We start from the raw sequence: 26,157 nt of genomic DNA, 5'->3' as shown, positions 1-26,157 counted from the left end.
TTTACATTAAAATATTTTCCCTCACAGAAAGTATTTTCTCTAAAACCAATTTGAAATAGAGACTCAAGCAAATATTTTTTAGTTGAGTGTAATTAAATGATCTTAATTCAGAGAGACACTCAGACAACAAAAATTATCAAGACTAATTATGTTTATTGTCCATATTCGTCAGATAGAAAGTTAATTTTTATATACTACTGAGTTTAAAAAGGAAAATGCAAATAAAATATATGGTATATCACCCTCTGTGTAATACAAAAGGTGAAATGAGAAAATATGCATGTATCTGTTTACTTTGCCAAAAGAAACACAGGAAGGATAAACCAGAACCAAAGAGACTGTTTATCTACAGGGAGTAAACAGAAATAAGGTGTATAGGATTGGGTGGGTAGGAATAGTGACATTGCTCTGAGTATGCTTTTTTTTTTTTTTTAAAGATTTTATTTATTCATTTGAGAAAGAGAGACCCAGCAAGAAAGAGAGCATGAGCAGTGGAGACAGGCAGAGGTTGAGGGAGAAGCAGACTCCCTGCTGAGCTGTGAGCCCAGTGTGGGGCTCAATCCCAGAACCTTGGGATCAGGATCTGAGCCTAAGGCAGATACTTAACCATCTGAGCCAGCCAGGCGCCCCTGAGTATGCTTTTTAAATATAGTTTTGTCTTTGTATTTTGTCTATGGTTTTCAATATAATTTTGTCTTTAATATAGTTTTGTCATGTTACTATTTTACATATTCAGAAGATAAATCAACAAGGATGGGAGACAATGGAAACCTTAAGTAGAAAACACAAATAACACATTTAACTGTGAATAACATAACAGTTAAGGAAGGGGAAATGCAAGTAACTATTGAACACAGGACTTTAACTCCATATATTCAGTATAAAGATCAAAACAGGAGTAAACAAATATTAAACTCTAGTTTTTTGCAGTAGTATAGATAAGCCATTCTGAAACAACTTACTTTGTACTGCAGAATTGAGCAAGTGAGCAAATATATTTGAGAATAATAGGAGCCAAGCTCACTCACTGTTTCCAAATATGGAAAAAAGAAAGACTGGAATAAACCAACTGTGATGTTGAATTGGTGGCATCAGAATGAACTCGTGATTTTTAGTATGGAAAGGAAGGAAGGAGAAGTAGAAGAAAGAAAAGGGAAGAAAAGAAAATAAAGGGAAGGACAGGAGAAAGAGAAAATTGTTCTTTAATATACATTTATATTCCATTTTTTAGCTCTCTGAAAGGACCTTGAAGCAAACACACCTCATTGAAATGAGCTTGCTAACATTCTCATATTGTTTTTTTTTTAATAAAGATTTTTTTTTATTTATTATTTATTTGACAGAGAGAGATCACAAGTAGGCAGAGAAGCAGGCAGAGAGAGAGAGAGAGGGGAGGAAACAGGCTCCCTGCTGAGCAGAGAGCCCGATGCGGGACTCGATCCCAGGACTCTGAGATCATGACCTGAGCCAAAGGCAGCGGCTTAACCCACTGAGCCACCCAGGTACCCCTCTCATATTGTTTTTAAAATACCAGAAAGCACCAAGAAAAGAAGAGATCTCCTTGGAGAAATGGATAATTTGGGGGGCTGGATTGGGAAAGCGCAAGATAAGACTGAAACATCTTGTGCCAGCAAAGCAGTGCTCAAAAAATGATGAGGAAACATTATCCCACCCACCCACCCCCAAAAATTCATAGGAGCTGGCTTAATAGGACTCCACTAGACAAAGCTGGGACAATTTTCACAACAAAATAAAAAAATTACAGAAATAAAATAAAGAACCTATGAGTCTAATCTGACGTAAGTAAACAAATGGGTAGGAAAAGACGGGCTTTTCCGTGCAGCAGAATACCAACCAATCAATATGGAAGGAATTATGGAATTAAAAAAATCACCATTTGGCAACCATGTGAATAATAAATGATTCAGCCGAATATCAACAATAGATGCTAAAATAGTAGGTAGAATTTTAAGGAGGAAGAGAATATTTTTACATAGCCTGAAAGTATTTGTTCACAAATTATTAAAAGGTAAAAATAGTAACTTCACAGTGGATTACTTTAGTGAATACAACCTTTCAAAGTAATCAAAGTTAAAAAAAAGAAAAACCAACAAAGTATTCAAAGTTAACATCACCAATAATGGATCAAACCAGCATCGTGAACCTTGCAATCTGATGCCCTAACTACTGCTGCTAAAAACTGTGTACACTGAATCTAATTATAAGAAAATATCATACAAACACAAATTGAGGGACATTCTATAAAGAAAAAACAGATCTGTATTCTTCAAACCTATTAAGATCATAAAAGAAAGACTGAGGAAACTATATTAAAGGAGGTTAGAGATATGACAAAAGCAGTGTGGTTATTCTGTACCAGAAAAAACCAAATTTCTATAAAAGATGTTATTACGGCCCTTGTTAAAATTTGAATATTAACTGTATATTCAATTTAACATCAATGTTAAATTTCCTGATTTTGACCAATGAATGTACTGTGACTATGTAACAGAAAATCCTCACCCTCGAGAAGTGCACTGAAGTATTTTATGGTAAAAGGGGCATGTTGCATGTCTATAAAATGACCCTTAAATACTTAGGGGGAAAAAAGTATGTGTGTCTGTGTATGTGCGTGTATATGTGTAGTGAAGTGGGGGAGAGAGAGGGAGAAAGCCAATGATAAAATATATGGGGCAAAATGTTAACAGGAAATGAATTTGGATAAAGGATATGCAGGAGTTTTTTCTACAATTCTTACAACCTTTCTGCAAATGTGAAATTATATCAAAATTTAAAAAAAATTTTTTTAAGTCAACCCTTCATTTTAACATCTGAGGTAAGCCAAATTCTAGCAGTGGTTCAGAGTCAATCTTCTAAGTCCAATTACTTTCACACAACATCTCACTTAATCAAGATTCAGAAAATAAGGTTAAAAAAAAATATCCTAAGTTCTGTCTGTAAAAGAAGTGAAATCTGATTTGATACTTTGTCATAACATCCCTTCCCTATTCTTGTTACAAAAGCCCTCTTCTCTTTCTCTTTACTTTTCCATGGTAGCCTGAGGCCAGTTGTGCTCAGTCAATCAGTGTCCTATTCCCATGACTACAGTGATTCTTTCATTAGCACAGGACACAAGTTTCCTCAGGATTCTCCTGCAACTTGTCTGCAAGAGATACTGAGGAAGCACTCTCTGCTGACACTTCTTCTCTATGGATGGGCCTTGAGCTACTGGCTGCCATCATGCTCACCTTGTAGGGAAAACCCATCTAAGAGATGATGAGACCAGGGGCCTAATTGCAGCTATGCTTGAAGGTCCACCCCTAGAGTTAGGTGAACCAAAAAACTCCATCTGTGCATAAGTTAGTCAAATAAGTTTCCATTACTTTTGATGAATGTATTTTAAATTGACAAAGTAGGTAAAGTGTAATACAGACAAAAGCAGTTCAAGTTATTTCAATGAAAATAAAAACATTTCCTCAATAAGTAGAAAAATCGTGCTTTTTACTCACCAGTAATAAAGCTACAGTCAAATTAAACAAAACTCCAACTCTGTTGAGTGGAAACTAACATGTAACAGAAAATAAACACAATATTAGGGGCGCCAGGGTAGCTAAGTTGGTTAAGCGTTTGCCTTGGGCTTAGGTTGTGATCCTGGGGTCTTGGGATTGAGTCCCACACTGGGCTCCCTGCTCACCGTGGAGTCTGCTTCTCCCACTACCCTTCCCCCGCTGCTCATGATCTCTCACTCTCTCTTTCAAATAAATAAAAAAAAATTTTTTAAAAAAGACAAGAAAGATAATATTAAATAGCTTATTAAATGTTGCATTGTGCCCATATTTTTTGTGTGTCCGTATTTTTTTAGTGTGGTTATGTTATAAAGTTAAATTCAAAACCAAAACTGATAACAGCTTAACAACTATTTTCAGTGAGATCACAGAAAAAGTAAAGCTAAAAGCTCAGATCAAATCCCATGATATGCCAGCTTTACTTTCTCCCATGACAACAGTTTTATAGCCTATACACAAAGCAAATGACTACAAAGAATATGGATTAAATGTGTAGACAGAGGTATGCAGATCTACAAATATCAGCTCTGTAAAACAACTAAAAGTGTAAGTCACACTACTAATATGTCTTTTAAATACAAAGATAAGCATACAACATTTATTAAAAACTTACCATCAGAACTTGTGAGGACAAAGCTTTCTGCTTGAGTTTGTTTCTTTATGCCTAAACTTTTTGGAAACCAGTGAAGATCTATTGGGTAAATATCATCAGGAAGCTTTACTATTTGACTTGTTTCACTGGTTAACAAGTTCCACTTCACTATCTGGTGATCATCACTACATGAATACAGTTCTTCAGCCGTAGTCCAGCCCACACAGCTTACTAATTCTTGATGTATCACCATGTTAAGGAGACACACAAAAACCTTAAATCATAATAAAATAATTTGCAGATGCAGATTATAGGAAAAAGATAAGATAGAGTAAAATGTTTCAAGTTTCTAAATACATTTTCATTTCATGACTTGCATCTATCAACCAATTGCAAGAAGAATGGAAAGCAAGAATCCACATGCTAAAAGAGGAAAAAAAGAAAGATCTGACATGAAAAATTTTAAATTTTGTTACAAAAGATTCCATAAATAAGGCCAGAAGATACACAGACATTTAAAGATCAAAAGGTATGAAAGGATATACACTAAACTGCTGGGGGACAGGTGAGAATAATGAATTATAATTTTCAAATCTATATAGATCTATATCATATTAGAAGAAATATGTATTATTTTGATAAGTTAAAAAAATCAAGTGTTAAAAGAAGACCGAAATCTAACAGGAAAATACCTGCTTAAATTACATATTATAATAACAATTTACCTAGAAAAAAACCTACAGCCTACCTGCCAAAATAAAATCTTACCAAACTTTTTGACATTAAACCCAGGAAACAATTCAATTATAATTTACTGCACCTACATGATGCATAGCACTGGATAAGATATGAACCCTAAAATTCCTACTTTATTTAACCAATTTTTTCGGCCTCTGATTTATTAGGAGGATTTCTATAAATTGAGGTGCTCAAGGAGCCCTCTGTTCCTCCATCAGAACAGGCTGCTTACCCTAGCAGAACTGTGTATATAGAGAAGGCATTTCAGTTTGTCATTTAAGAGAAACCTTTCTCTTTCATATATCTGGCTATCTGTATTACCAGATCATTCCTAGTTGGGTTGTTTTCTTGCTATTTTTGTATAATCCTTTTACTTCCTCCTCTTCTCACTAGTGCTTTTTATTGGCTTTTCTGAACAATCAATAAACTCCAAGGAAAAAGAAACAATGTGCTATAATTATTCTGGAATGTTCTAAGATTTAATATTTCAAAATGACAGAGTAAGCAAATAACCAAAAGGTAAAAGAGAAATTATAGCAAGAACTTTAGAGTCTTCAAAAACAGATAACAAAGTAGCATTGGAATATTCAACATATAATCTAAACAAAAGGACCTGGATATCACAAGACCATTACTGAAAAAACTGTTCCAATATAATTGCTATGGTCTAAATAATGTTAGGTAAAACGTAACATTAGGAAGGGAGAATGTTAGATAAAACCAAGAAAGGAAGAAAATACACAAAAGCAGCACACCATTCCAAAACAAAAACATTAAGTTTATCCTTGTATAAATTGCTGTAAGTGCACAACAGATGTGTGTGATAGATCTTCAGCCTAACAGGTCAACTAAGAATATGGGAGAAATGAGGGGACTGACAGATTAAGAAAGTTTAAAAAACTGTTATACTTCAACTTGAAAAGGTAAAAGCAGACTACAGACACAGTCAAAATCTGTAAGACTGTATATGGCATGAACTATTTTTTTTTTTAAAGATTTTATTTATTTATTTGACAGATAGAGATCACAAGTAGGCAGAGAGGCAGGCAGAGAGAGAGGAAGAAGCAGGCTCCCTGCTGAGCAGAGAGCCCGATGCGGGGCTCGATCCCAGGACCCCGAGATCATGACCTGAGCCGAAGGCAGCAGCTTAACCACTGAGCCACCCAGGCGCCCTGGCATGAACTCTTGAGAGAACACTTTGAAAAGATAGTAGAAAGGATTTAAGGAGAAATCAAAGGAATTCTATTTTACTCAATAGGTTAAATAAGCAGGATAGTATAAATTTTAAAAATTTGATCAAATATCTAAACAGTGCTTTGCTATCTCTGATGAAGGACCACATTTTTCTCTATTTCCAACCTGTATAAGATAAAATAAAAATTAATTATTAGAAAAATGATCTTATATTTGGGTGTTATGACAATGTCAAATTGCTGTAAGAATTTACCTCTTACTTTCTAATTTCTGTACTTATCCTTTCACAGACCTGTAATAGTCTACAGTTGATTCTTACAGAAGCACTAATCTAAATAACTAAGGATGAAGGTAGAGAGATCTGTCATATCCTCCTGATACATAATTGGGTATTCCTGCTAACACAATATAGAGTCATGCATTTGAGAAAATATTTATAATCACGACCTTCCCACATGAAATAATAAAGGTCTCACTGCTCAGATTTCCCTGGCTTAAACTCCACTTTATCATGAGTATGAAGAAACAGAGCAAAACTCAGTGAAAACATACTAAATCACAATAGCAAAGAAGTTACTTGGTTTAAAAAAAAAAAAAAAGCCACTCTTTAGGATCCTACTAGACTAAACAAAAACTGTGTTTTATGCACTTAAGCTCAGTACTTAAACAGAGTAAAAAAAAAAAAGTCAATAAGAATTTGAAAGTAAGATTTAGAGCAAATAGTTTGCTTTGGAAAATTACCTGCAGCACATGATCTCAAATATTTCAAAAACAATTTAGCTAAATTACCATTAAAAGAATAAAAAAATCCACTCTATAACTAGAATACAAAATAGGAAACTTTTAACAATAGATGATCACAATAAGGTTTATAAGTATCAAAAGGATATGTTTTGGTTCTTTTAAAAGAGATATCTTCAGTCTCATGTCTCCACTTTCAGCAAAATTTTAAAATGCAATTTGATTGTATTCACTGTAAAATAAAAGTTGAGGGAAAATATAAAATCTGTATTAAAAACAAACACATGTACACAAAAAATAAAAGCAAACAAAACATTTTAGCACTCTAAGGACACCAAAACACCTTTAATACTGTTGGCATCAAATACATGGAAAGAAGAAGAAAACTAGTCAGTATGCTAATCCTGCCAAGGAGTGACTGGAAGCCTTGGGTGGGACTCCAGAGGTCCTCTACAGCCTGCCTGAACATTATACAAGTACAGACCACCACAAATTCTGAGCAGGTAAATAATTTCCAAAAGCTCTTCTAGGGCCAAATCAAAAGACTCTATAAACTGGGAACCCCTTAATGGAAGATCATTATTGGTCCTATTGAATGGTATATTACAATAAATTCTCAAGGTCTAATCAAGGGATCAAGGCCTTAGTTTTAATGGCTTCAATTCTGGAGCCCACATGTGACTATGATGACATCATCAGTCTGAGGTTTACATTCTGTTGGAGATAGATACACTGACCAACAGTTATGGTTGTCACAGTAGCAATGAGAAAAATACGTGAGTTATTTAAGAAAGAGGTAATAAATCTCTTATAAAAGTTATATAAAAATTGCAATGATAATTTGCCAAATAAAAATATAGAAAAAGAATAATACTCCCCCAAATAACCTTGTTATCACAAGAAAAAAATCAAATGGAATTTCCTCAAAAAATTAAAAATAGAACTACCCTACAATCCAGAAACACCCTACTGGATATTTACCCAAAGAATACAAAAACACTAATTCAAAAGGAAATATGTACCACTGTGTTCATTGTACCATTATTTACAATAGCCAAATTATGGAAGCAGCCCAAGTGTAAACTGACAGATGGATAAAGAAGAGGTGGTGTATGTGTGTATGTGTGTATATAATGAAGTATTAATCATCCATAAAAAAGAATGAATTCTTGCCATTTGCAACAACATGGATGGAACTACACAGTATTATGCTAAGTGAAGTAAGTCAGAGAAAGACAAGTGCCATATGATCTCACTCATATGTGGAACTTAAGAAACGAAGCAAACAAAAGGGAAAAAAGAGACAGACCAAGAAACAGATTCTTAATTATAAAGAACAAACTGATGATTATGAGGGGCGGGGTTGTGTTTGAAACTGGTGATGAGGATTAAAGAGTACACTTACCGTGTACAGAATTGCTGAATCACTGTATTGTATATCTGAAATTAACATAACCCTGTATGTTAACTATACTGGAATGAAAATAAGAAACTTAAAAATATATATATAAATTGGAACACCTGGTGGTTCAGTCAGTTAAGCACCTTTTTATTTTTTTATTAAGACTTAATGTATTTGAGAGCGAGAGAAAGCACAAGAAGAGGGAGAGTCAGAGAGAAGCAGACTCTCTGCTGAGCAGGGAGCCCAATGTGAGACTTGATTCCAGGACTCTAGGATCATGACCTGAGCCTAAGGCATTTGCTTAACCAACTGAACCACCCAGGCGCCCCAGAATCTGACTCTGGATTTCAGCTCAGGTAATGATCTCAGGGTCCTGAGATCCAGCTCCAGGTGGATCTCCAAGCTCAGTGGGGAATTTGCTTGAGATTCTCTCCTTTACCCTCTGCCCCTTCCCTCTCTGAAACTCCCCTACCACTCATGCATGTACACATGCTCTCTCTCTCTCTCCCTCTCTAAAATAAATAAATAAATAACATTTTTTAAATTACTCTTAGGCACCAGGGGGTTCAGCTGGTTAGCAGCCGATTCTTTTTTTTTTTAAAGATTATTTATTTGACAGACAGAAATCACAAGTAGGCAGAGAGGCAGGCAGTGAGAGGAGGAAGCAGGCTCCCTGCTGAGCAGAGAGCAAGATGTGGGACTTGATCCCATGACCCTGAGATCATGACCCACGCTGAAGGCAGAGGCTTAACCCACTGAGCCACCCAGGCGCCCCTGCAGCCGATTCTTGATTTTGGTTCAGATCATGATCTCAGGGTCCTGGGATTGAGCCTAGGGTCAGGCTCCCCACTCAGTGGAAGTCTGCTTATCTCCCCTCCCTCTGCTCACTCTCTCGCAAGTAAATAAAGAAATCTTTTAAAATTTTTTTAAAAAATAAATTACTCATATATATAACTCATATATTTATTTATATAAACAAGAAAATTGCTAAATTGTCTAAACCTAATTTATAGTTACAGAATTCTTTCAGAGTAATATCACTAACTTAAAAAGAAAAAAAAATGAAAGTGTAATTAAAGGAAAAAATATCTCTGCCCAGTAGAAAATTACTGCTAACTACATCAAAGGAGCTGCTGAGTACAGATAAGTATTCAGTGGACCTCCCTTAGATAATTTCTCATTCTCCCAAACCCAAGAAGACTTTTAGATCAGCAAAGTGCTAAACACAGCTGTATTTCAAAGCACCTTTTTCACTTATTCTGCTCATTAATTTGTTAGATTGAGTGGGGGTGGGGACTGTTAAAACCACAGGGTCAGAAACACTTCTTTTCCAGTTAGTTCATTTAGGGAGATTTCTGTCCTTCTTCAAAAGTATGAATCTATGTATAGTAGCCAGAGCAAGAATATGCTCTCTCTGAGGCACACCTTCCAGGGCTTACTTTTTCGTCTTTGGGAGCACCTTCAGCACCTTTCTCAAAACTCCTTCCTCCTTTCCATCAGAACTTCTCCTAATTATAGGGGAGGAAAAAGAGCAAAAGTACTTACAAAATCCTGCTTTTTTTCCACAATGATTCAAATTTACCAAGCTTATAAGGATTTTAAAACAATAAAGGCAGACAAATTGGTGCTTCTGGAAATGAAAACACAATAGATAAGAAAATACATGTAAAATCTGAATATACAATTGCAATCAGAAACTTAAAAGATCTTTGACAAAGGCATGATGTATCCTACATCAAAATACCTCATATTGTTGAAAACCATGATAATTAGGAATAATTCCTCACCAAAGAAATTATAATCCCATGTAAATAGTAAAGGCAATATGGTTTTGATAAGAAAGGTATCTGCCACCATTCAGAAACCTGGTGCCAAGGAATCAGAGCAAGGCATTCCAACACTGGGAAAATTCTCCCTTGCTCAGAAAGATATTTTGTCCAATTTAGCTGAGATCATCTGCATGAAGGATATGTGCATTCTAATATGAGACTGGATAATAGAGTAAGGGAAAAGAAGAATTAGAGCATTGCCAATTTGAGGAAGTACAAAGCTTCCTGAGAACTGCATTGAGGCATTTTTTCCCCCCCAAAGCCATGGTCATCAAGGCTGATCAGTCAGTAGTATTTGCGGAGAGGGAGTGGCTGAGGTGGGGAGATAATAGTAAGAAAATCTCCACAGTATAGCTAACTTGATCTACTCTGCAATTTTATATGAGAAAATGATGGGAGCAACTATGCCTTTACCCCTAAAAATCACTGATAAGCTGTTTTTGGTCCAGTATAGGTCAACATTTGTGGGGCTTAAGAAGAAAAAATGTAAGGGACTCCTGGGTGGCTCAGTTGGTTAAACATCTGCCCTCACCTCGGGTCATGATCCCAGAGTCCTGGGATCAAGTCCCGCATTGGGCTCCTTGCTCAGCTGGGAGCCTGCTTCTCCCTCTCTCTCTGCCTGCCACTCTCCCTGCTTGTGCTCTTTCTCTCTGTCAAATAAACAAATAAAATCTTAAAAAAAAAAAAAAAACTAAAATAAAATAAAATTCAGATTGGAGTTTTAAGTTTTATTTTATTATGTGTCAATTATATCAGATTTTGAGAGAGAAGTAGACATTGGTAATGATAAGGTCGTAATGATAAAGATTGTGAAAGTGCGGGGCGCCTGAGTGGCTCGGTGGGTTAAGCCTCTGCCTTCAGCTCAGGTCATGATCTCAGGGCCCTGGGATCAAGCCCCACATTGGGCTCTCTGCTTGGCAGGGAGCTTGCTTCCCCCAGTCTCTCTCTGCCTGCCTCTCTGCCTACTTGTGGTCTCAGTCTCTCTCTCTCTCTCTCTCTCTCTCTCTCTGTGTCAAATAAATAAATAAAATCTTTAAAAAAAAAAAAAAAAAGACTGTAAAAGTGGGTATATGAGGCCAAGGAGCTAAGAGGCCAGGGAATGGAGTGGAATGATTTGTGGATATTAAATCACTGAGAATAATGACAATAATAGTAGTAGAGGATAAAGACAGCTAGGCACTCAAATATTCATTGAATGAGGAAAAACTGCAGAGACTACAAAATGGATAGAGAATGGTTTAATTGGGTAGGACTTGTTTAAAGGGACTAGAGATATATAAAGAGAAAGAGAAAAAGAATCCATTGTCTAGATACATCAGTGAGAAATAAGGCCTTTTGACACATGGGATCCTGGGAGGCAAAGAGCCTCTACTTGAAGGGGTCATGGGGAAAGCAATTTCCTTAGGAAACAACAAGACTTGAGTTAGACTACCAAGGTAAAGGGATCATTCAGAGTAAAGCCTGAGAATACAGATTTGGCCAATAACATACTGTGAGTTCCAAAAGGTAGAATGGTAGTATTTATGGGGAGGAGTTTGGGACAGATGGTAGAAAATGGTAGAAATGGCAGGCTGTCCTCCAATATTCATTCATCCCTCCTTCTGTGATAAAAAAAAAATCTGAATTTTTGCTGTACACCGGCCACCTAGAATAAAACTATGTTTCCCAGCTGCCCTCAAAACTAGATGTGGCCACACAGGGCATTAACAATTCTGAAACCCATGTGGAGATGGTACATCATCATCAACCTAGTGGCCCAATCTGGGATTTACATTCTGTGGTTAACCACAACAGCAATATGAAAAGTAAATGAGTTTCCTAAGGAAGCCATTTTATTAACTCTTAGAAAAGTTTTATAAATTACAACATAATTGACAAATAAAACTTGAAAAATAAGAGTAACACTCTCCATGCTATGTCATCAAGGCTATGTATACAACAGTAACAAGATAGAAAGAGCCAAGATTCCTGACCTTGTGGAGAGTCCTATCAGTTTTTACCACCTTTTCAGTGACAGATAATAAAGTTTTATCATGTGGAAATTACCATCATCAACAGATAAGCCCAGTAACAAACTAATATAGGGAATTAAGAATCTTGAATGTGGAGACTGAGGTAAACATAGATATAAGGTATGCTGGAATAGTCCCAGTGGTCTCACAAGGGAGGGTGGATAATCAATTTAAATTGCAGCCATCTTCCTGGAACTGGTCTCTACGGTAGTTAGCAGTGTTGATGCAGTTTTCTAAGGGAGGAAGAGGCAATCTTCCTAAGAGAACATGGAACTCTGCGGGATTCCTTTTCAATCTACTGGGGTATTAGGCTTTACTTCATTGGGCAGGTTAGGAAGGGAAAGGAACTGCAGAGTTATAGAGGGAATAAATTTCACCAACTTCTTGTCCTAATTTTCCCAGCCTTAAACTGTGGGCTCCGTTTTTGTACCTCCTCTATATTTACACTACTGACATGGTGGTATCACCCAGTTTCATGGTTTAATATAAATTCAAACATATTGACTGCATAGTGACAATTTCCAATTTCATATCTCCAGTTCAGACCTCTCCACTGAACCTGATTTTATATCTAACTGATTATTTAACAACTTATCTAAATGTCTAACAAACATCTCAAACTTGAGATCCAGATGAAACCGCTGATCATTCCTCTAACCGCTCCTCTCACAGCCTTACCAATGTCAGTAAATGGTAATTCCTTTCTTGTGGTTGCACAGGCCTAGAATTAGAATTAGAATTATTACTGACTCTTCTCTCACATCCCAACTCCAACTTTTAAAAATCAAAACTTTTACACTCTATCTTCAGAGTATCTGATTTTTGCCACCCCCACTGTTATGACCCCAGTTTAAGGTGCTATCATTTGTTGGCTTGAATATAATAGCCTCTTAATTGGCCTCTAACCCTTCATCATCTATACTTACCACAGCAGCCAAAGTGACTGTTTTAAAATAGATCATAGCACTTCTTTGCTCAAAATATTACAATGACTTCCTATCTCACTCAAAGTTAAGGTTCTTGCAACAGTGTTCAAAGCTTTTCTTAATCTGAACTCCTCTACTGTAATGGTTAATTTTATGTGTCAACCTGGCTATACAACAGTGCCCAATTATTTGGGCTAATCTAAATGTTGCTTAAATGTATTTTTTAGAAGTGATTAACATTTATAATCAGTCGACTTAGAGTAAAGCAGATTTCCCTACATAATTTGAGTGGCCTCCATCTAATCAGCTGAAGGCCTTATGACGAAAGACCACTATTTCCTCAAGAAGGAATTCTGCCTCCAGACTGCAACACAGAAATTTTGCCCAAGTTTCTATTTTTTGGACTCAAGACTACAACATCAACTCTTCTTTCTCTGGAGAGCCCTAATATATCCTAATATTCTCTGACCCTACCTGATTCCTCTCTCTCTCTTCACTCAAACTGCTCCAAACACAAAAACCTCTACCTTTTCTAACATACTAAGAATGCTCCTGCCTCAGGGCCTTTGAACTTGTATTCTTTGACTGAAGTCCCTGCCCCCAGGTAGCTGCCTGGCTTACTCCTTTTCCCTCCTTTATATCTCTCCCCCCCAAATCACCTTCTCAGTGAAGCCTTCCCTGTACAACCTATATAAGGCCAACTGCCATACTATGAATTTTACTTACCGTTCTCTTTCTAAAATGTAAGCTTCCTAAGTGCAAGAACTTTTGTCTATTTTGTTCATTCCTATATTCCCTGCATCTAGAACCATCCTTGCATGCTCTAAAACAGAATCAGCAGCATAGGTCATAAGGGTAGAAGTTAAAATTATATAACTGTACATATTAAGCTATTTAAGTGTAGAGATTAAAGGATGAAATAGAATAGTAGCTATAAAGGCCTTTTTATCTAGGGTAAACTCCAGTATATTTGGGGACAAAAAAAGAAGTAATCAGTGGAGAGGGATAGACTGGCAATAGTATAGAAGCAGAAAATAACTAAGACAACACAGTCATCCATGAAGTCACTGGATCAAGGGCACTGATAAACATATAAATTAACAGTTCACAGAAACATAAGTACAGATGGTAGGTGGGCAATCAAAAACATGAAACAATGCTTAGCCTCAATTATAATTAAAGAAATGAAAACTAAAACAACTAGATACCACTTTTCTGATATCAGAGTGGTTAAACGCAAAATACTCAGAACCTAGTGTTGGCATATGGAGAAACAGAAACGCAACGCATACATTACTGAAGAGCAGGTAAATTACTGCTAATGGTCATTTATTCTGTTCTCTACCCCAAACATTTGACTGGTTTGCCTATACTTGGGTAATCCCCTATCTTACGAGTCCTTTTCTCATTATAAGAAACATTATTTCCTTTCTAGCCTTCCTTATAGCTAGACAGAGGTAAGTACCCTAGGCTCTGCCAATCTGACACATCTGTGCTAAACTTTGTTAGAAGCTACAATTCAATGGAAGTATTGTATAAGAAATCTAGCCTGGGAAGAATCGCTAGTCATAAGAATTTATCACATACATATAAACGTACATCAAGACATATATGCAACTGCATACACCTGTTTATTACAGAACTCTGTATACTTCTATCAAAAACTAAGTTTAAATGTTCATCATGGATTACACACTCAGCTTGTGGATATATGCGTTTATAATGTGAAAATGAATTAGAACCAAGAAACTGGAATTCAGAACTAATTTTGAGAATTTGACTTACTATTATGCTAACTGAAATAATCCAGTTAGCATCCAAAAGGACAAATACTGTATATTAGACTTATATGAAGTACTACAGTAGTCAAATTCATAAAGACAGAAAGTAGAGTGGTGGTTGCCAGGGGCTGGTGGCAGGAAGGAGGAAGAAAGGGGAGTTATTCTCTAATGGCTATGGAGTTTCAGTTCTGCAAGATGAAAAGAGTTCTGTGGATAGATGGAGATGATAGTATAACAATATTAATGTACTTAATGCCACTGAACTATACACTTAAAAATGGTTAAATGGTTTACAAAAAAAGAAATAAAAGAATTAGATTTAAGAATTAAAACTAAGAGGGACACCTGGTTGGCTCAGTCAGTTGAGCATCTAACTCTTGATTTTGGCTCAAGTCATGATCTTAGGGTCATGAAATGGGGGCTGGAGCTAGTTTCTGGGCTTAGAGCAGCGTCTGCTTGATACTATCTCCGTCTCCATCTCCCTTTGTTCCCCCGCCCCCGTTTGCATTCTCTCTGTCTCTCTCTCAAATAAATAAATACACAACCAAAAAAATCTTATTTAGAAAAAGAATTAAAATTAAGAGGTAGAAGCACTAACAAGATGAGAAAAATTTTAGGCAGGAAAGAGGGAAGGTATAACATCAATTTATAGATAAGAAATAGCAGATAAGCCTCAGGAGTGAACAAGAATGTGAAGAATAGATAACTCACAAGAGCTAAATCATAAGTACATTTATACCAAGTTCTGGGTCATCTGCATACTGGCTAGCCCTTGGATATTGATATTAAAATGAATGGTTTGCTTATGACTATCCAAGGCCCTATTTTTGAAAGTGCAACTTTTATGTACAGTTTTGTAAATTGATAGTTCTGATCAGATTCCTGTGATTCTTTCCCAGGAGAGTACAGAGAGAGAGAGAGGAAGGCAGATCTTTTTACCCAGGTTGCCCTGTCATAAAATCACTTGCAGACTAGAGGTAGGATCTCTTGCACGTCAGAGAAGAGCGAGGCAGGCACCATTTCCAGAGACAGATTCAAAGACATAATAAGCAAAGAAAATGGGCTTGCAAATGGCCAGAGAGTTCAATTACTGAAGATCTTTAACCCCCATCCCATTCCAATGCCTCTATGCATTTGCTAAAGTATATGTATATACTGTGGTATTTACATTTCTCTGCAGTTCTAGCCATGATTATGTCTAGATATTGCCAACCACACTTTTAATATTATTCTTGTTTGCTGTATCTGTAAACCTTTTACAGTATGGCCTAATAAATTCTAGTCAGTAAACCATGAGATTCTCAAATCTCAAATACGTAGTCATGTTTAATTCATCCTTTTAATTCATCAGCTGGCATAAAAGAATCACATTCACCAATATGCCAGAGTGCTGTGCAACTACCTAGAAAATGAGATGGGAGTACCTGGATGGGTCAGTGGGTTAAGCAGCTGCCTCTGCCTCAGGTCATGATTGCAAGGGTCCTGGGATGAAGTCCAGCATTGGGCTCGCTGCTCAGAGGGGTGCCTGCTTCTCTTCCCTCTGCTTGCCGTTAACCCTGCTTGTGCTCTGTCAAATAAACAAGTTTTTTTAAAATAAATAAAAATTTAAAATGAGGTGAATCTGTGTGTGTTGAATCCGTATGTACTCATATAGAAAGAGGTGTATAATGCTAAATGACAAAAGCAAAGTTCATAGCAGTATAATGTAACACAATCCTTTTTGTGTAAATAAAAAGGACTATATTTAAGCTAGAAGATTATAAAAGATTTTTCTGGGAAGATATGCAAGACAATGGAGACCTCTGTAAGGGTAGGTGCACTGGGATGAGAAGGGAAGGTTTTAATTATCGTTTTAGGTTTCTGTACCATTTGAAGTTTTTACTATGTTCATAGTATTTTACTTATCTATACACTTGTATGTTTAGTACAAGATTATCTGAGTGATAAGACTATGGCCCAGTTTTGTTGTCTTCTTCATGCATTTCTGCATTTGAAAAAAAACTAATGTTTTTTTCTCATAGGATCACCATTCTCATTCCCTTCAGTCTCTACTGCACTTCACCCCCTTTTATTGAAACTTTTACCTACTGATCTTCCAGATACTGTGTTGTTTTCTTCCTTATATAAAATATGTCTAATAATATCTATTTCACAGGTTGGTTATGATAATTAAATGTATGTAAAATGTCCAGTGAAGTGCCTGAAACATAGTAAAAAATTACATAACTGTTAGCTATTCATAGTTGAAAATTGGTGTTTTTTGTCACTCTTCCTAGCTACAAAGAATTTTTCTCTTTGGAACACCCACTTCCCCACTTTTAGCCCATGTGGCTTCAATGAAGCCAGCATGAGAGAGACTTAAGCCAATTAGAACATTCCATTCCCTTTGCAGAGACTGTTTCACAGGTGGCCCACGACTTTTATTCAAATAAGTGATGTGGAAGAAAAACTTCCCTTTTTCTCAAGACAATTTAGATTAGGTTTTCTATCACCTATGATCTAGAATCCATCCTGAGGCATTACTATAATTATTTCTCCTTCCTAGAGTCTAAGAATGGACATTTTCTGGTGCTATCCTCACTTTACAACCTTAAAAAACTAATCTATTTGTATGTTTTATTCATTCATATAGCACTGCCTCATCCTATTTTCTTTCCTATACTATATTCTTTGCCTCTGCTCCCACTGGATATATCTTTCCTAATCCCGACTGACATGAATAAAAGCAAACTCATTTTTCAAAAGTCTTTCCCCAAAACACTATTCTACTTCCTCACTTCCTATTTCTTTTGTTAAGATAGGTGAGAATTTCAGGGAGCCTGGCTAGCTCAGTTGATTAAGCATCTGCCTTAAGCTCAGGTCAGATCCCAGGGTCCTAAGAAAGAGCCCCACTTCAGACTCCCTGCCTAGCAGGGAGCCTGTTTCTCTCTCTCCCTCTGCTGCTCCCTCTGCTTGTACTTTCTCTCTGTGTCAGATAAATAAAATCTTGAAGAAAAAAAAAAAAAGGTGAGAATTCCAATAACATTCATGTACTAATATATAATATATAATGTATTTATGTACATATTACATGGATGCATATATATATTATGTGTATGTATAACAAAATGTATAATATGTAAATGTATAATAACATTATATTATCAAGAGAAATAGTCATTACTATCTGTCCTGTTCTATAGCCAATTTATTAATCTTTTTTGTAAGATTTTATTTTTAAGTAATCTCTACACCTAGTGTGGGGCTCGAACCCACAACGTGAGATCAAGTGTTGCATGTTCGTTCCACCAACTGAGCCAGCCTTTTATAATTGTTTATATTGCTGTATTTATAATCCTTTTACAGTATGGCCTAATAAATTCTAGCCAGAAAATCTCAAATACATAGTCATCTTTAATTCATCCTTTTAATTGATCAACTAGCATAAAAAAATAATCATATTCAACAATATGCCAGAGTGCTGTGCAATGATCTAGAAATGAGATGGGAGCACCTGAGTGGGTCAGTGGTTAAGCAGAAGCCATTGTCTCAGGTCATGACTCCTAGGGTTGGCACCCCAAACAATTTATTAATTTTGAACAACGTTCTCTAAGTATTCATTACTTATATAAATTCATATTTATTTATTTATTAGTTAATATCCAATTAATCCAAATACTCACAATTAACTAAAAACTTGAGATTTTTAAACATTTATCCACAAATCTAATATCAGACTTTATGAAATGCTGAAACTCATTAGAAGACAGACAAAAAAAATATATTATGATGATGACAAAACTTAAGTATGCACTTAAAGAATTGCAAATGTGGATTTAAATTCTAACTCTATTATTCTCTTTAAATTTATTTTTATTTCTTCCTATGTGGTACAATTTCCCTTTTAAAATGTAAAACGTGAGGGTTCTTTTCTCAGACTGCCTGAAATTACACATAACGGTTATTAGATGATTTTGGATCAGAAAGATAAGGCTTGATTATACTTTACCAAATGACTGTTAAGTTAGTCCATCCCAATCTGACCAGATTCTTTTTATAATTAAACACTGTTATTTTCATGAGAAGTATCCAAAATATTGGAAGGAATTAATCAAGACTTTTTCTTGTGATTCTAATCTCTTCTCAAATCACTTCACTTATTCTAAGCGTCCTACTTTCACTTTAGATTTAGGTCTACTCTGTAGCTGTTTGTTATAAATATCTTTTCTACATTATACAACCTGGTTTAAGCTATTTTGAAAATATTTGTTCTGAGTGGAGCATAGTTAGGTTGAACTAAATCTAAATCAATAGGTTACTTAATTGATTTATTGAAATTGCATATCTTTCTCATCTGTCATTAAGACCTACTGCTGTTTATAGCAATCATCAAAGGCAGTAAAACTAGGAATTATCCATAACTTGTTTTTCTTTCTTTCTTCTCATTACTAGTTCGGGATTCACCAACAAAGAATATTATCTGACTGACTTTAGGTGTTTCGACTCTTAAACCTTAAAATCTTCAGAAGCTATAGATTTTTCCCCCCAAATGTTCCTGGATATTTTTCCATTCTACTGTGTAGGCACTTCTCCCTCCACATGAGAGACTGTATACTAATAATTCAGTTCAGCCATGCCTGATGTAAGTCTTTCTCCTCTTTAACACATCCTACTTAACTATCATTATTTTTTTTCTTTTTTAACCAAGTCATTCCTTAGCTCAAAATTTTTCTAATAAGTGTTTCCTCTATATCATATCTAACATGCTCAATCTGGCTTTCAAGACCCTTCATAAGCTGATTTTCTAACTTGACATCCCATTATTCATCCTTAGCACATGCCCTAATAAGGTCAATGTCATAAACACAGTATTATCAAATGCTTCACATGTGTACTAGATAATTATAAACAATCCTATGAGGCAGACATTATATACTGATTTTTATAATAAATATTCTCAAAGAGATTGATAAATTGAGTAAACTGTCCAGGAACGTAGCTAAAAAAATGATGGGACTTGGGATTTTGTTACGGTACATCTTTCTACTACATCATCTCCATGACTCTTTTACACCACTCAGTTTGGTCTAGTCTTTGCTTTTTTCACGATTGATATCTCTCTGACTCAGGGTTTGTAGTGTTTTATAAACTCTGAAAATTCAAGACTCCAGAAGCCTTCAAACAGAATCACTACATTTTCTTGATATGCCTACGAGCCAAAAATTTTTTTCATTGAGTTTTACTGTCTGTAATTTGTCTTATGAAAACAATAATTTTTTCAACTTTAAAAATAAAGGTATATTATTGGGTGATGGGCATTAAGGAGGGTACCTGATTGTAATAAGCACTGGGTGTTATACGAAACAGATGAATCACTAGATTCTGCCCCTGAAACTAATAATACACTATATGTTAAGTAAATATAGTAAGTAAATATAAAAATAAATAGGGACGCCTGGGTGGCTTGGTCAGTTAAGTGTCTGCCTGGGCTCAGGCCCAGGTCGTGATCTCAGAGTCCTGGGATTGAGTCTGGCATCTGGCTTCTTGTTCAGCGGGAAACCTGCTTCTTCCTCTATCTGCCGTTCCCCCTGCTTGTGCTCTCTCTGACAAATGAATATCTTTTTTAAAAAGATAAAAAATAAATTTAAAATAAAAATAAATAAATAAATGTGTATTCTAGTACTGAGTCAATGTTCCTGCTAACCACACTGAACCTCACCAAATTCTTAGTTTGTAAGGGGTGTCCTCCACACCCCACTTGAGAATCTCTGAACCTGACTTTATGCTCCTGGGGCAAGACTCATACTACTTACTTAGAATGGTAACATAAATTCATTTATAAAGCAGATTTATGGGAGCTTTACTGTGACGGGCCTTAGGTATGCAAAAGTTAAAGGGGAAAAGACGACTCCCAGTTCTCATAGTCAAACTAAGCGTCGCTGAATAAATACATCATTGGAGGTAGTCAAATCAACCAGTGGTTAACATAATAGGAGATTAGGACCACATTTGAGAAAGTAATCAAAGTTCTGGGAAAACCAAGTCCGCAAAAAAAAAGCACAAACACACAGAATTCTGTTTACAGTTTCAGCAGCGGAAGGGGTGGGGGGCTGGGGGGAGAAAGGGTTAATTAGGAATTCCACTGAATCTCAATCACCTTACTACCAGGATCACAGACTACAGGTTAAAAATCGACTAACAAAACTAAGTTTTCTTGGAACAGGAATACTTGCTTAATAATCCTGATTATGCCTTGCACAACGCAACGTATTCAAAAGTTACTTAAGAAATATTTTCCGATCGATAATTTTCTCATGAAGATAACCAGATGACATCAACAAATCATTTTTTCCATTACGGAATCTTTCAATCAAATGATTTCAAAAGCCAGAAATCCCCTTTCACTCGTGACACTAACGACCTAACACCAATGAATTCGGAAATTATTTTGCTAACCACATATATATAGACCATACAATCATTCACCAATTCAGGATTTTTGTTGTTTTTGTCTTTCTACTCCTTCCAAACTCCCTAGGGCTTCCTGCTTCGCGTCCCAAAAGCTACGTCCAGAGCCCCACTGCCTCCACGGAGATGGAAAAATAACTGATGCTCTATGTCACATACACTATTAAAGCAAGTAAGGTGGGGTCCATTGATGGTCACAATTTCCAAACCCCCTCCTCACCACATCCAGAGGTGAAGAGATTTACCTTAAGTTCCAGGAAAGCAGTGGCGATTGCTCCCACAGACTAGGACCAGTTACCAAGAAGCCTCCCGACCTCCCCGTCACCATAGTGACTCCTGCTAGCTACGCACACTCCTTCTTCTCGCGATACTTCCCCATCGCGGGTCACCCGATCCCGCCCTCTTTTTAAGGGACGTTAGTGGACGACTGAGTCCTCCTCCAGCTGTGGGTGGAGCCCTACTGTTTTTTTTCCTCTCGTTCACCATTCTCCAGATTGGTGTTTTTAAGAAAAACATTTTTATAAAAATACTGCTGCCGTAGGAGTCAGACAAAACAGTGTTTCGCTCTACCTTTTAACTTATTATAAAAGTGCCCTGGCACAAGGGTCCCGCCAGGAGTTCGCGCATGCGTGTAAACGACCAGAAGATGGCGGTGGTAATCGCCGCATTTTTTTCAAATTAGTGGTTCCCAGAAAGCATTGCGCGCATTTGTAACGAATTTCCGTTCGAGTTTGTATTTTAGGCGCCATTTTCGAGTGAAGGACCCGGAGCCGAAACACCGGTAGAAGCGGGGGTACTATACAACGGTTTCCAGCTTCGGTGTGCGTGGACTACCCCGCAGGTAAAGTACTTCTTTTCCTGATCAGGTTGTCACACTGTTACTTCCTGCCCCGTCTGCGGGCGCCTGGAAAGTAGAGGCCTTGAGCTGGAGCCGCCGAAGTCCGCTCTGGGCTGAGGCTGCCGCCGGGAGATTTCTTTCGCTGTCACCCCTCCCCCCTCGGCCGCCTCCCGGCAGTCGGGACTCCCGCGCGCTTCTCGCGGGCGCCACTTCTCTGAGCTACTTAAGCGTCTCTCGGCGGGGGTGCGGGGGACGCAGACTCTAAGCCTCACGGATCTTTTCTCAGAAATCCTGGTCTCTGTCGGGGAAAGGGCGTCTCCCCTGCCCCGGCCCCCTGACCTTCTCTCTTCTCTCAAGGGAATAATCACCGGGTCTGAACCCTTAGTGGTGACCTTTTGTAGTTTATTGTCCAACGAGATTCCGCAACGGGCCCCGGAGGGACAGACCCCGCCACCCCAAGATGACTGAGCTGGAGCAGGCGCTGTTTATGTCTGATTTGGAAGTCGAGAGTGGTCGACCCCAGTCTCCTGCCGCCTTTCCGGGTCGGACGGTGTCGAGGAGACCTGGAAGCCCCGGGCCGTCAACGGCACCGAGAGCTAAATGGCGGGGAAAGTAGGCGGCGAGTCGCCCGTTAGTCTTCTTAGCTACTCTAGGAAGAGTGGATAGTCCCCCCGAACCTGAAGCTAATAGAACTCTTCTCGCAGAGTCCGTGCGCTTGCTTCTCTAACCCCCGCCGCGTGGGAATGTCAGTAAATGCCGGCGTATAGGAATTATTTCGTTAGGAAGTTAAAGGATAAGATTCTTACACCTGTGGGGGGACGGGAGTAGGGGGCATTAAGGAAATAAAAAGAACTTAGGCAGTTCTATCCTTGCTTGACAACCAGGCACGTCTAGGTTTTCCCACTCGCTTCGGACTTAAAACGAATCCCGCCTTTTGGGCACTTGGGTTTTTCGTGCCTTCTTTATCGAGCACCCCGCTGGCGTCGAGCGGCGTATTTTAAACTGGGCTCTCGGAAACGGGCAGAGTTTTTCCCCTGAGTGGGAAGGGGTGGGGGCTGAACCCATCCGACGCGGGCTCCAGCGAGGAATGTACCGGTACTGTCCTGCGGCTCGGCGGGCTGACTTGCCCCTGGCTCTCCCCCGGCCCCAGCGATCATGCCCCGCAAAGGCACCCAGCCTTCCACCGCCCGGCGCAGAAGGGAAGAGCCGCCTCAGTCCCCGGACGGCACCAGCAGCGACGCGGAGCCGGAACCCCCGCCCGGCCGCGCGGGCAGCCCGGCCCCTGCTACCGCAGGTGAGTACCCCACCGCAACTCCCTCGGAAAACGCGCTAGGAGACCATTGTGGGTCCGCGCCTAACCCGGGACTGACTGGTGTTTGGAGGCGTGGAGGTGAGGGGCTGCGGAGTTGATGACTGTAGGTCGCGTGTCGGTCCCATAGAGCAGCTCAAGAAAGCGATTTGGCAATTTTCAGAGATCAGAGTCTTCGTGCAATTTCTATGTAACGGTGCTGGTGAGTATTAGGGCAAGTATGTGGCTACAGTTATGAATTTGTGGCCTTGTATTTCCACCGAAGTCGGTAAGCCAATAGCTAGTATACAGTTTTCTAGGACAGAATTAACATGATTGCATCTTTAAAGTTGCTTGACCATAACTTAACTTCCCTGGTCTTAAATTGCGTTTAAAGAGAGAATAATTTACTCGAAACTACTGTAACTTTTTTGAGTACGGGAATTGGGTGACATTAGAAAGCCCCTGTGACAGGGTCGCTGGAGCTCTTGAGGGTGCAAAGTTAAGGTTCCCGGTACTCAGAGATAAGCGGAATAGAGCCTTAGGATTTAACCACCTGTTTAAGGTGAGGAGCAGAGAATCACGTTGTTCTGGTTTTCCCAGACCTGCTTTATGTTGTAGCATTTTGACTCTTAAAGAGATGTATTTTTGTAGGTTATTTCTTTTGAGAATTTCTTTCTTTATAAAACTAAGCTGAAAGATTTTCATTTCTCCTGAATTTAGGATAATACATTGAAGTGGAAAATACAGATTCCTAGATTTCATAAATAACGTTTCTCCAAAAATTAGCAAGCAGTAGTTCTCCGAACTAATTGCACTAATATAGGCTTTTCCCCCCTTGCTTTCCCTTTCCTTTGACTGACCTAGAGACACCAAGTGAGGAAATTGATAATAGAAGTTTAGAAGAAATTTTGAATAGCATCCCTCCTCCCCCGCCTCCAGCAATGGCCAATGAAGCTGGAGCTCCTCGGCTTATGATAACTCATATTGTAAACCAGAACTTCAAATCCTATGCTGGGGAAAAAATTCTGGGACCTTTTCATAAGGTATTTGACTGTTTTAAGTAACTATTATAGGGTCATGTGTTTTTATTACAAGATGAATAAATCAGTTTTATCATGTTCATCCTGATTGACAACAAATGGTATGTTTCCTGTGTTTTTAACAACTGAAATTAATTTTTGTTTATACTGGTTATCTTTGGTACGACTGTTAAGTTTCCCCTCACAGAATAGAATTGGTGAGTTTTTTGTTTGAAGGAAGTATTTTCTCTATTAGAATGAATTTTGTAAAAAGTGAGTTAGAATGAGAATATGGTCTTATTAAAGGTGTTGAAGCTTGTGATAAAGGAGAACATGATGTAAGAAAACAAATTGAAATGAAACCTTTTAAATACTTAATAGTTTTGCTGCAAGTAAAAAAGGCAAGCACTTTAAATTAAATCAGTTGTATGGTATGAACTTTTTAACTTTAATTTTTTTTTCTGTTCTTTTTATGCAGCGCTTTTCCTGTATTATTGGGCCAAATGGCAGTGGCAAATCCAATGTTATTGATTCTATGCTTTTTGTGTTTGGCTATCGAGCACAAAAAATAAGATCTAAAAAACTTTCAGTACTAATACACAATTCTGATGAACACAAGGACATTCAGAGTTGTACTGTAGAGGTTCATTTTCAGAAGATAATTGATAAGGTAAGGGACTTTGGAGTATTTAGTTATTTGCAATTTCAAGTACGGAACATAAGATTTCCATACATTGTGCATTTATTATTTTTGGCTTAAATTGGCTTTTTAAAAAATCAGCGTATGTTTAAAGCAGAACAGATAATTATTTTATTACCCCCCAGATCTGATTTCATTACCTCCAGACCATATTTTCTTTTTGAGTAGTGTTGGTGGCAGCTGTTACACTTAAAATATTAAAATTTGTAGCCAGGGGAATGAATTATATGTAGCTCATTGTAGTACTTACCTTTTTAGAATAAAACATTGAGTATAATCCTGAGTGCCATCGAGGCATTCTTTCACTATAAATTTTGGGTTCGTTTTTAAAGTTGTTTTTATTGCTTTCAGATAAATTTCTTAAATTTGAAAATGTTACAAATGTTACTAATTTTACCATCTCCATTATTTTAATTCACATTAATGTTATTAGTTGTCTGTAATATGAAAAAACTCTTCAGTTTAAACTATCCTTTATAAATAAAACCACCCTTTTAAAACAGGGAAAAGGCAAAGTTGATATGTTTTCTAGAAAAACAATTTTAGGTAAAATATTTAGCTTATTTACATGGTTCTGCTAGTACTCGTTTTTTTTCTTATCTGTTGAATAGCTAACGTTGGAAATTCATGGCTTAAAACTGACCGGTTGGAACCTAAAAATATAGAAACCTTCATAGTGAAGCGAGGATGTGACTTGGCTTCTAAGTTTTGTTTTTTAGATTTTTTTTTTTAACATAATGGACTTTAATAAAATTTACATGATGGCATCTATTTTGTTTCTTAGTGCTTTTTTATTGTACAATTTAGGTTAGAAAATGATTGCCAGTAAATCAGGTTTGATTTCTTTGCTTATTGTAATTATGTTTGATTTGTGTAAATTTTAAAAGCCATAATTTCAGAATGGGAAAGCTTTTAAGGGAAAGCAACTTTTTAATATTAAAGTAGATTTACACTTCATTTTTAAAAATTTGTTTGATTTTTCTAGAAATTGGAGGAATGTAGTGAATTCTTTGCAGTTCTTTATACCTTTCATTAATAGAATATTGTTTACCAAAAAGCGGGGGGGTGGGGGGAGGATTAA

The 26,157-nt window shown here is 37.3% G+C and overlaps 2 protein-coding genes across 10 annotated transcripts in view; one reads left to right on the top strand and one right to left on the bottom strand.

Annotated features, from left to right (window-relative positions):
* IFT80 (intraflagellar transport 80) overlaps positions 1–21,581 on the bottom strand; it is a 113,145-nt gene extending 91,564 nt beyond the window's left edge. Inside the window, exons 1-6 of one of the 9 annotated variants that reach the window (XM_059391645.1) lie at positions 16,206–16,286; positions 12,753–12,795; positions 9,673–9,741; positions 8,237–8,271; positions 6,983–7,063; positions 4,180–4,403 (exon numbers count right to left, since the gene is read on the bottom strand). In XM_059391645.1, coding sequence (XP_059247628.1) covers positions 4,180–4,403; positions 6,983–7,017 — 259 coding nt within the window. In that variant the 5' untranslated portion in view covers positions 7,018–7,063; positions 8,237–8,271; positions 9,673–9,741; positions 12,753–12,795; positions 16,206–16,286. Of the gene's footprint in view, positions 1–4,179; positions 4,404–6,982; positions 7,064–8,236; positions 8,272–9,672; positions 9,742–9,778; positions 9,864–12,752; positions 12,796–16,205; positions 16,349–21,473 lie in introns of those variants that run through there. The other 8 variants (XM_059391642.1, XM_059391646.1, XM_059391641.1 and 5 more) reach the window with 8 other exon arrangements.
* Positions 21,582–21,949: 368 nt separating this feature from the next.
* SMC4 (structural maintenance of chromosomes 4) overlaps positions 21,950–26,157 on the top strand; it is a 36,264-nt gene continuing 32,056 nt past the window's right edge. The window contains exons 1-4 of the mRNA XM_059391638.1: positions 21,950–22,069; positions 23,217–23,360; positions 24,222–24,400; positions 24,855–25,046. Of these exons, the coding sequence (XP_059247621.1) occupies positions 23,222–23,360; positions 24,222–24,400; positions 24,855–25,046 (510 nt within the window). The 5' untranslated portion in view covers positions 21,950–22,069; positions 23,217–23,221. The remainder of the gene's footprint in view (positions 22,070–23,216; positions 23,361–24,221; positions 24,401–24,854; positions 25,047–26,157) is intronic.

This window comes from Mustela nigripes, chromosome 2, assembly GCF_022355385.1.
Source record: "Mustela nigripes isolate SB6536 chromosome 2, MUSNIG.SB6536, whole genome shotgun sequence".
NCBI classification, from domain to species: domain Eukaryota; kingdom Metazoa; phylum Chordata; class Mammalia; order Carnivora; family Mustelidae; genus Mustela; species Mustela nigripes.
This window is presented reverse-complemented; position numbering and strand designations above follow the sequence as displayed.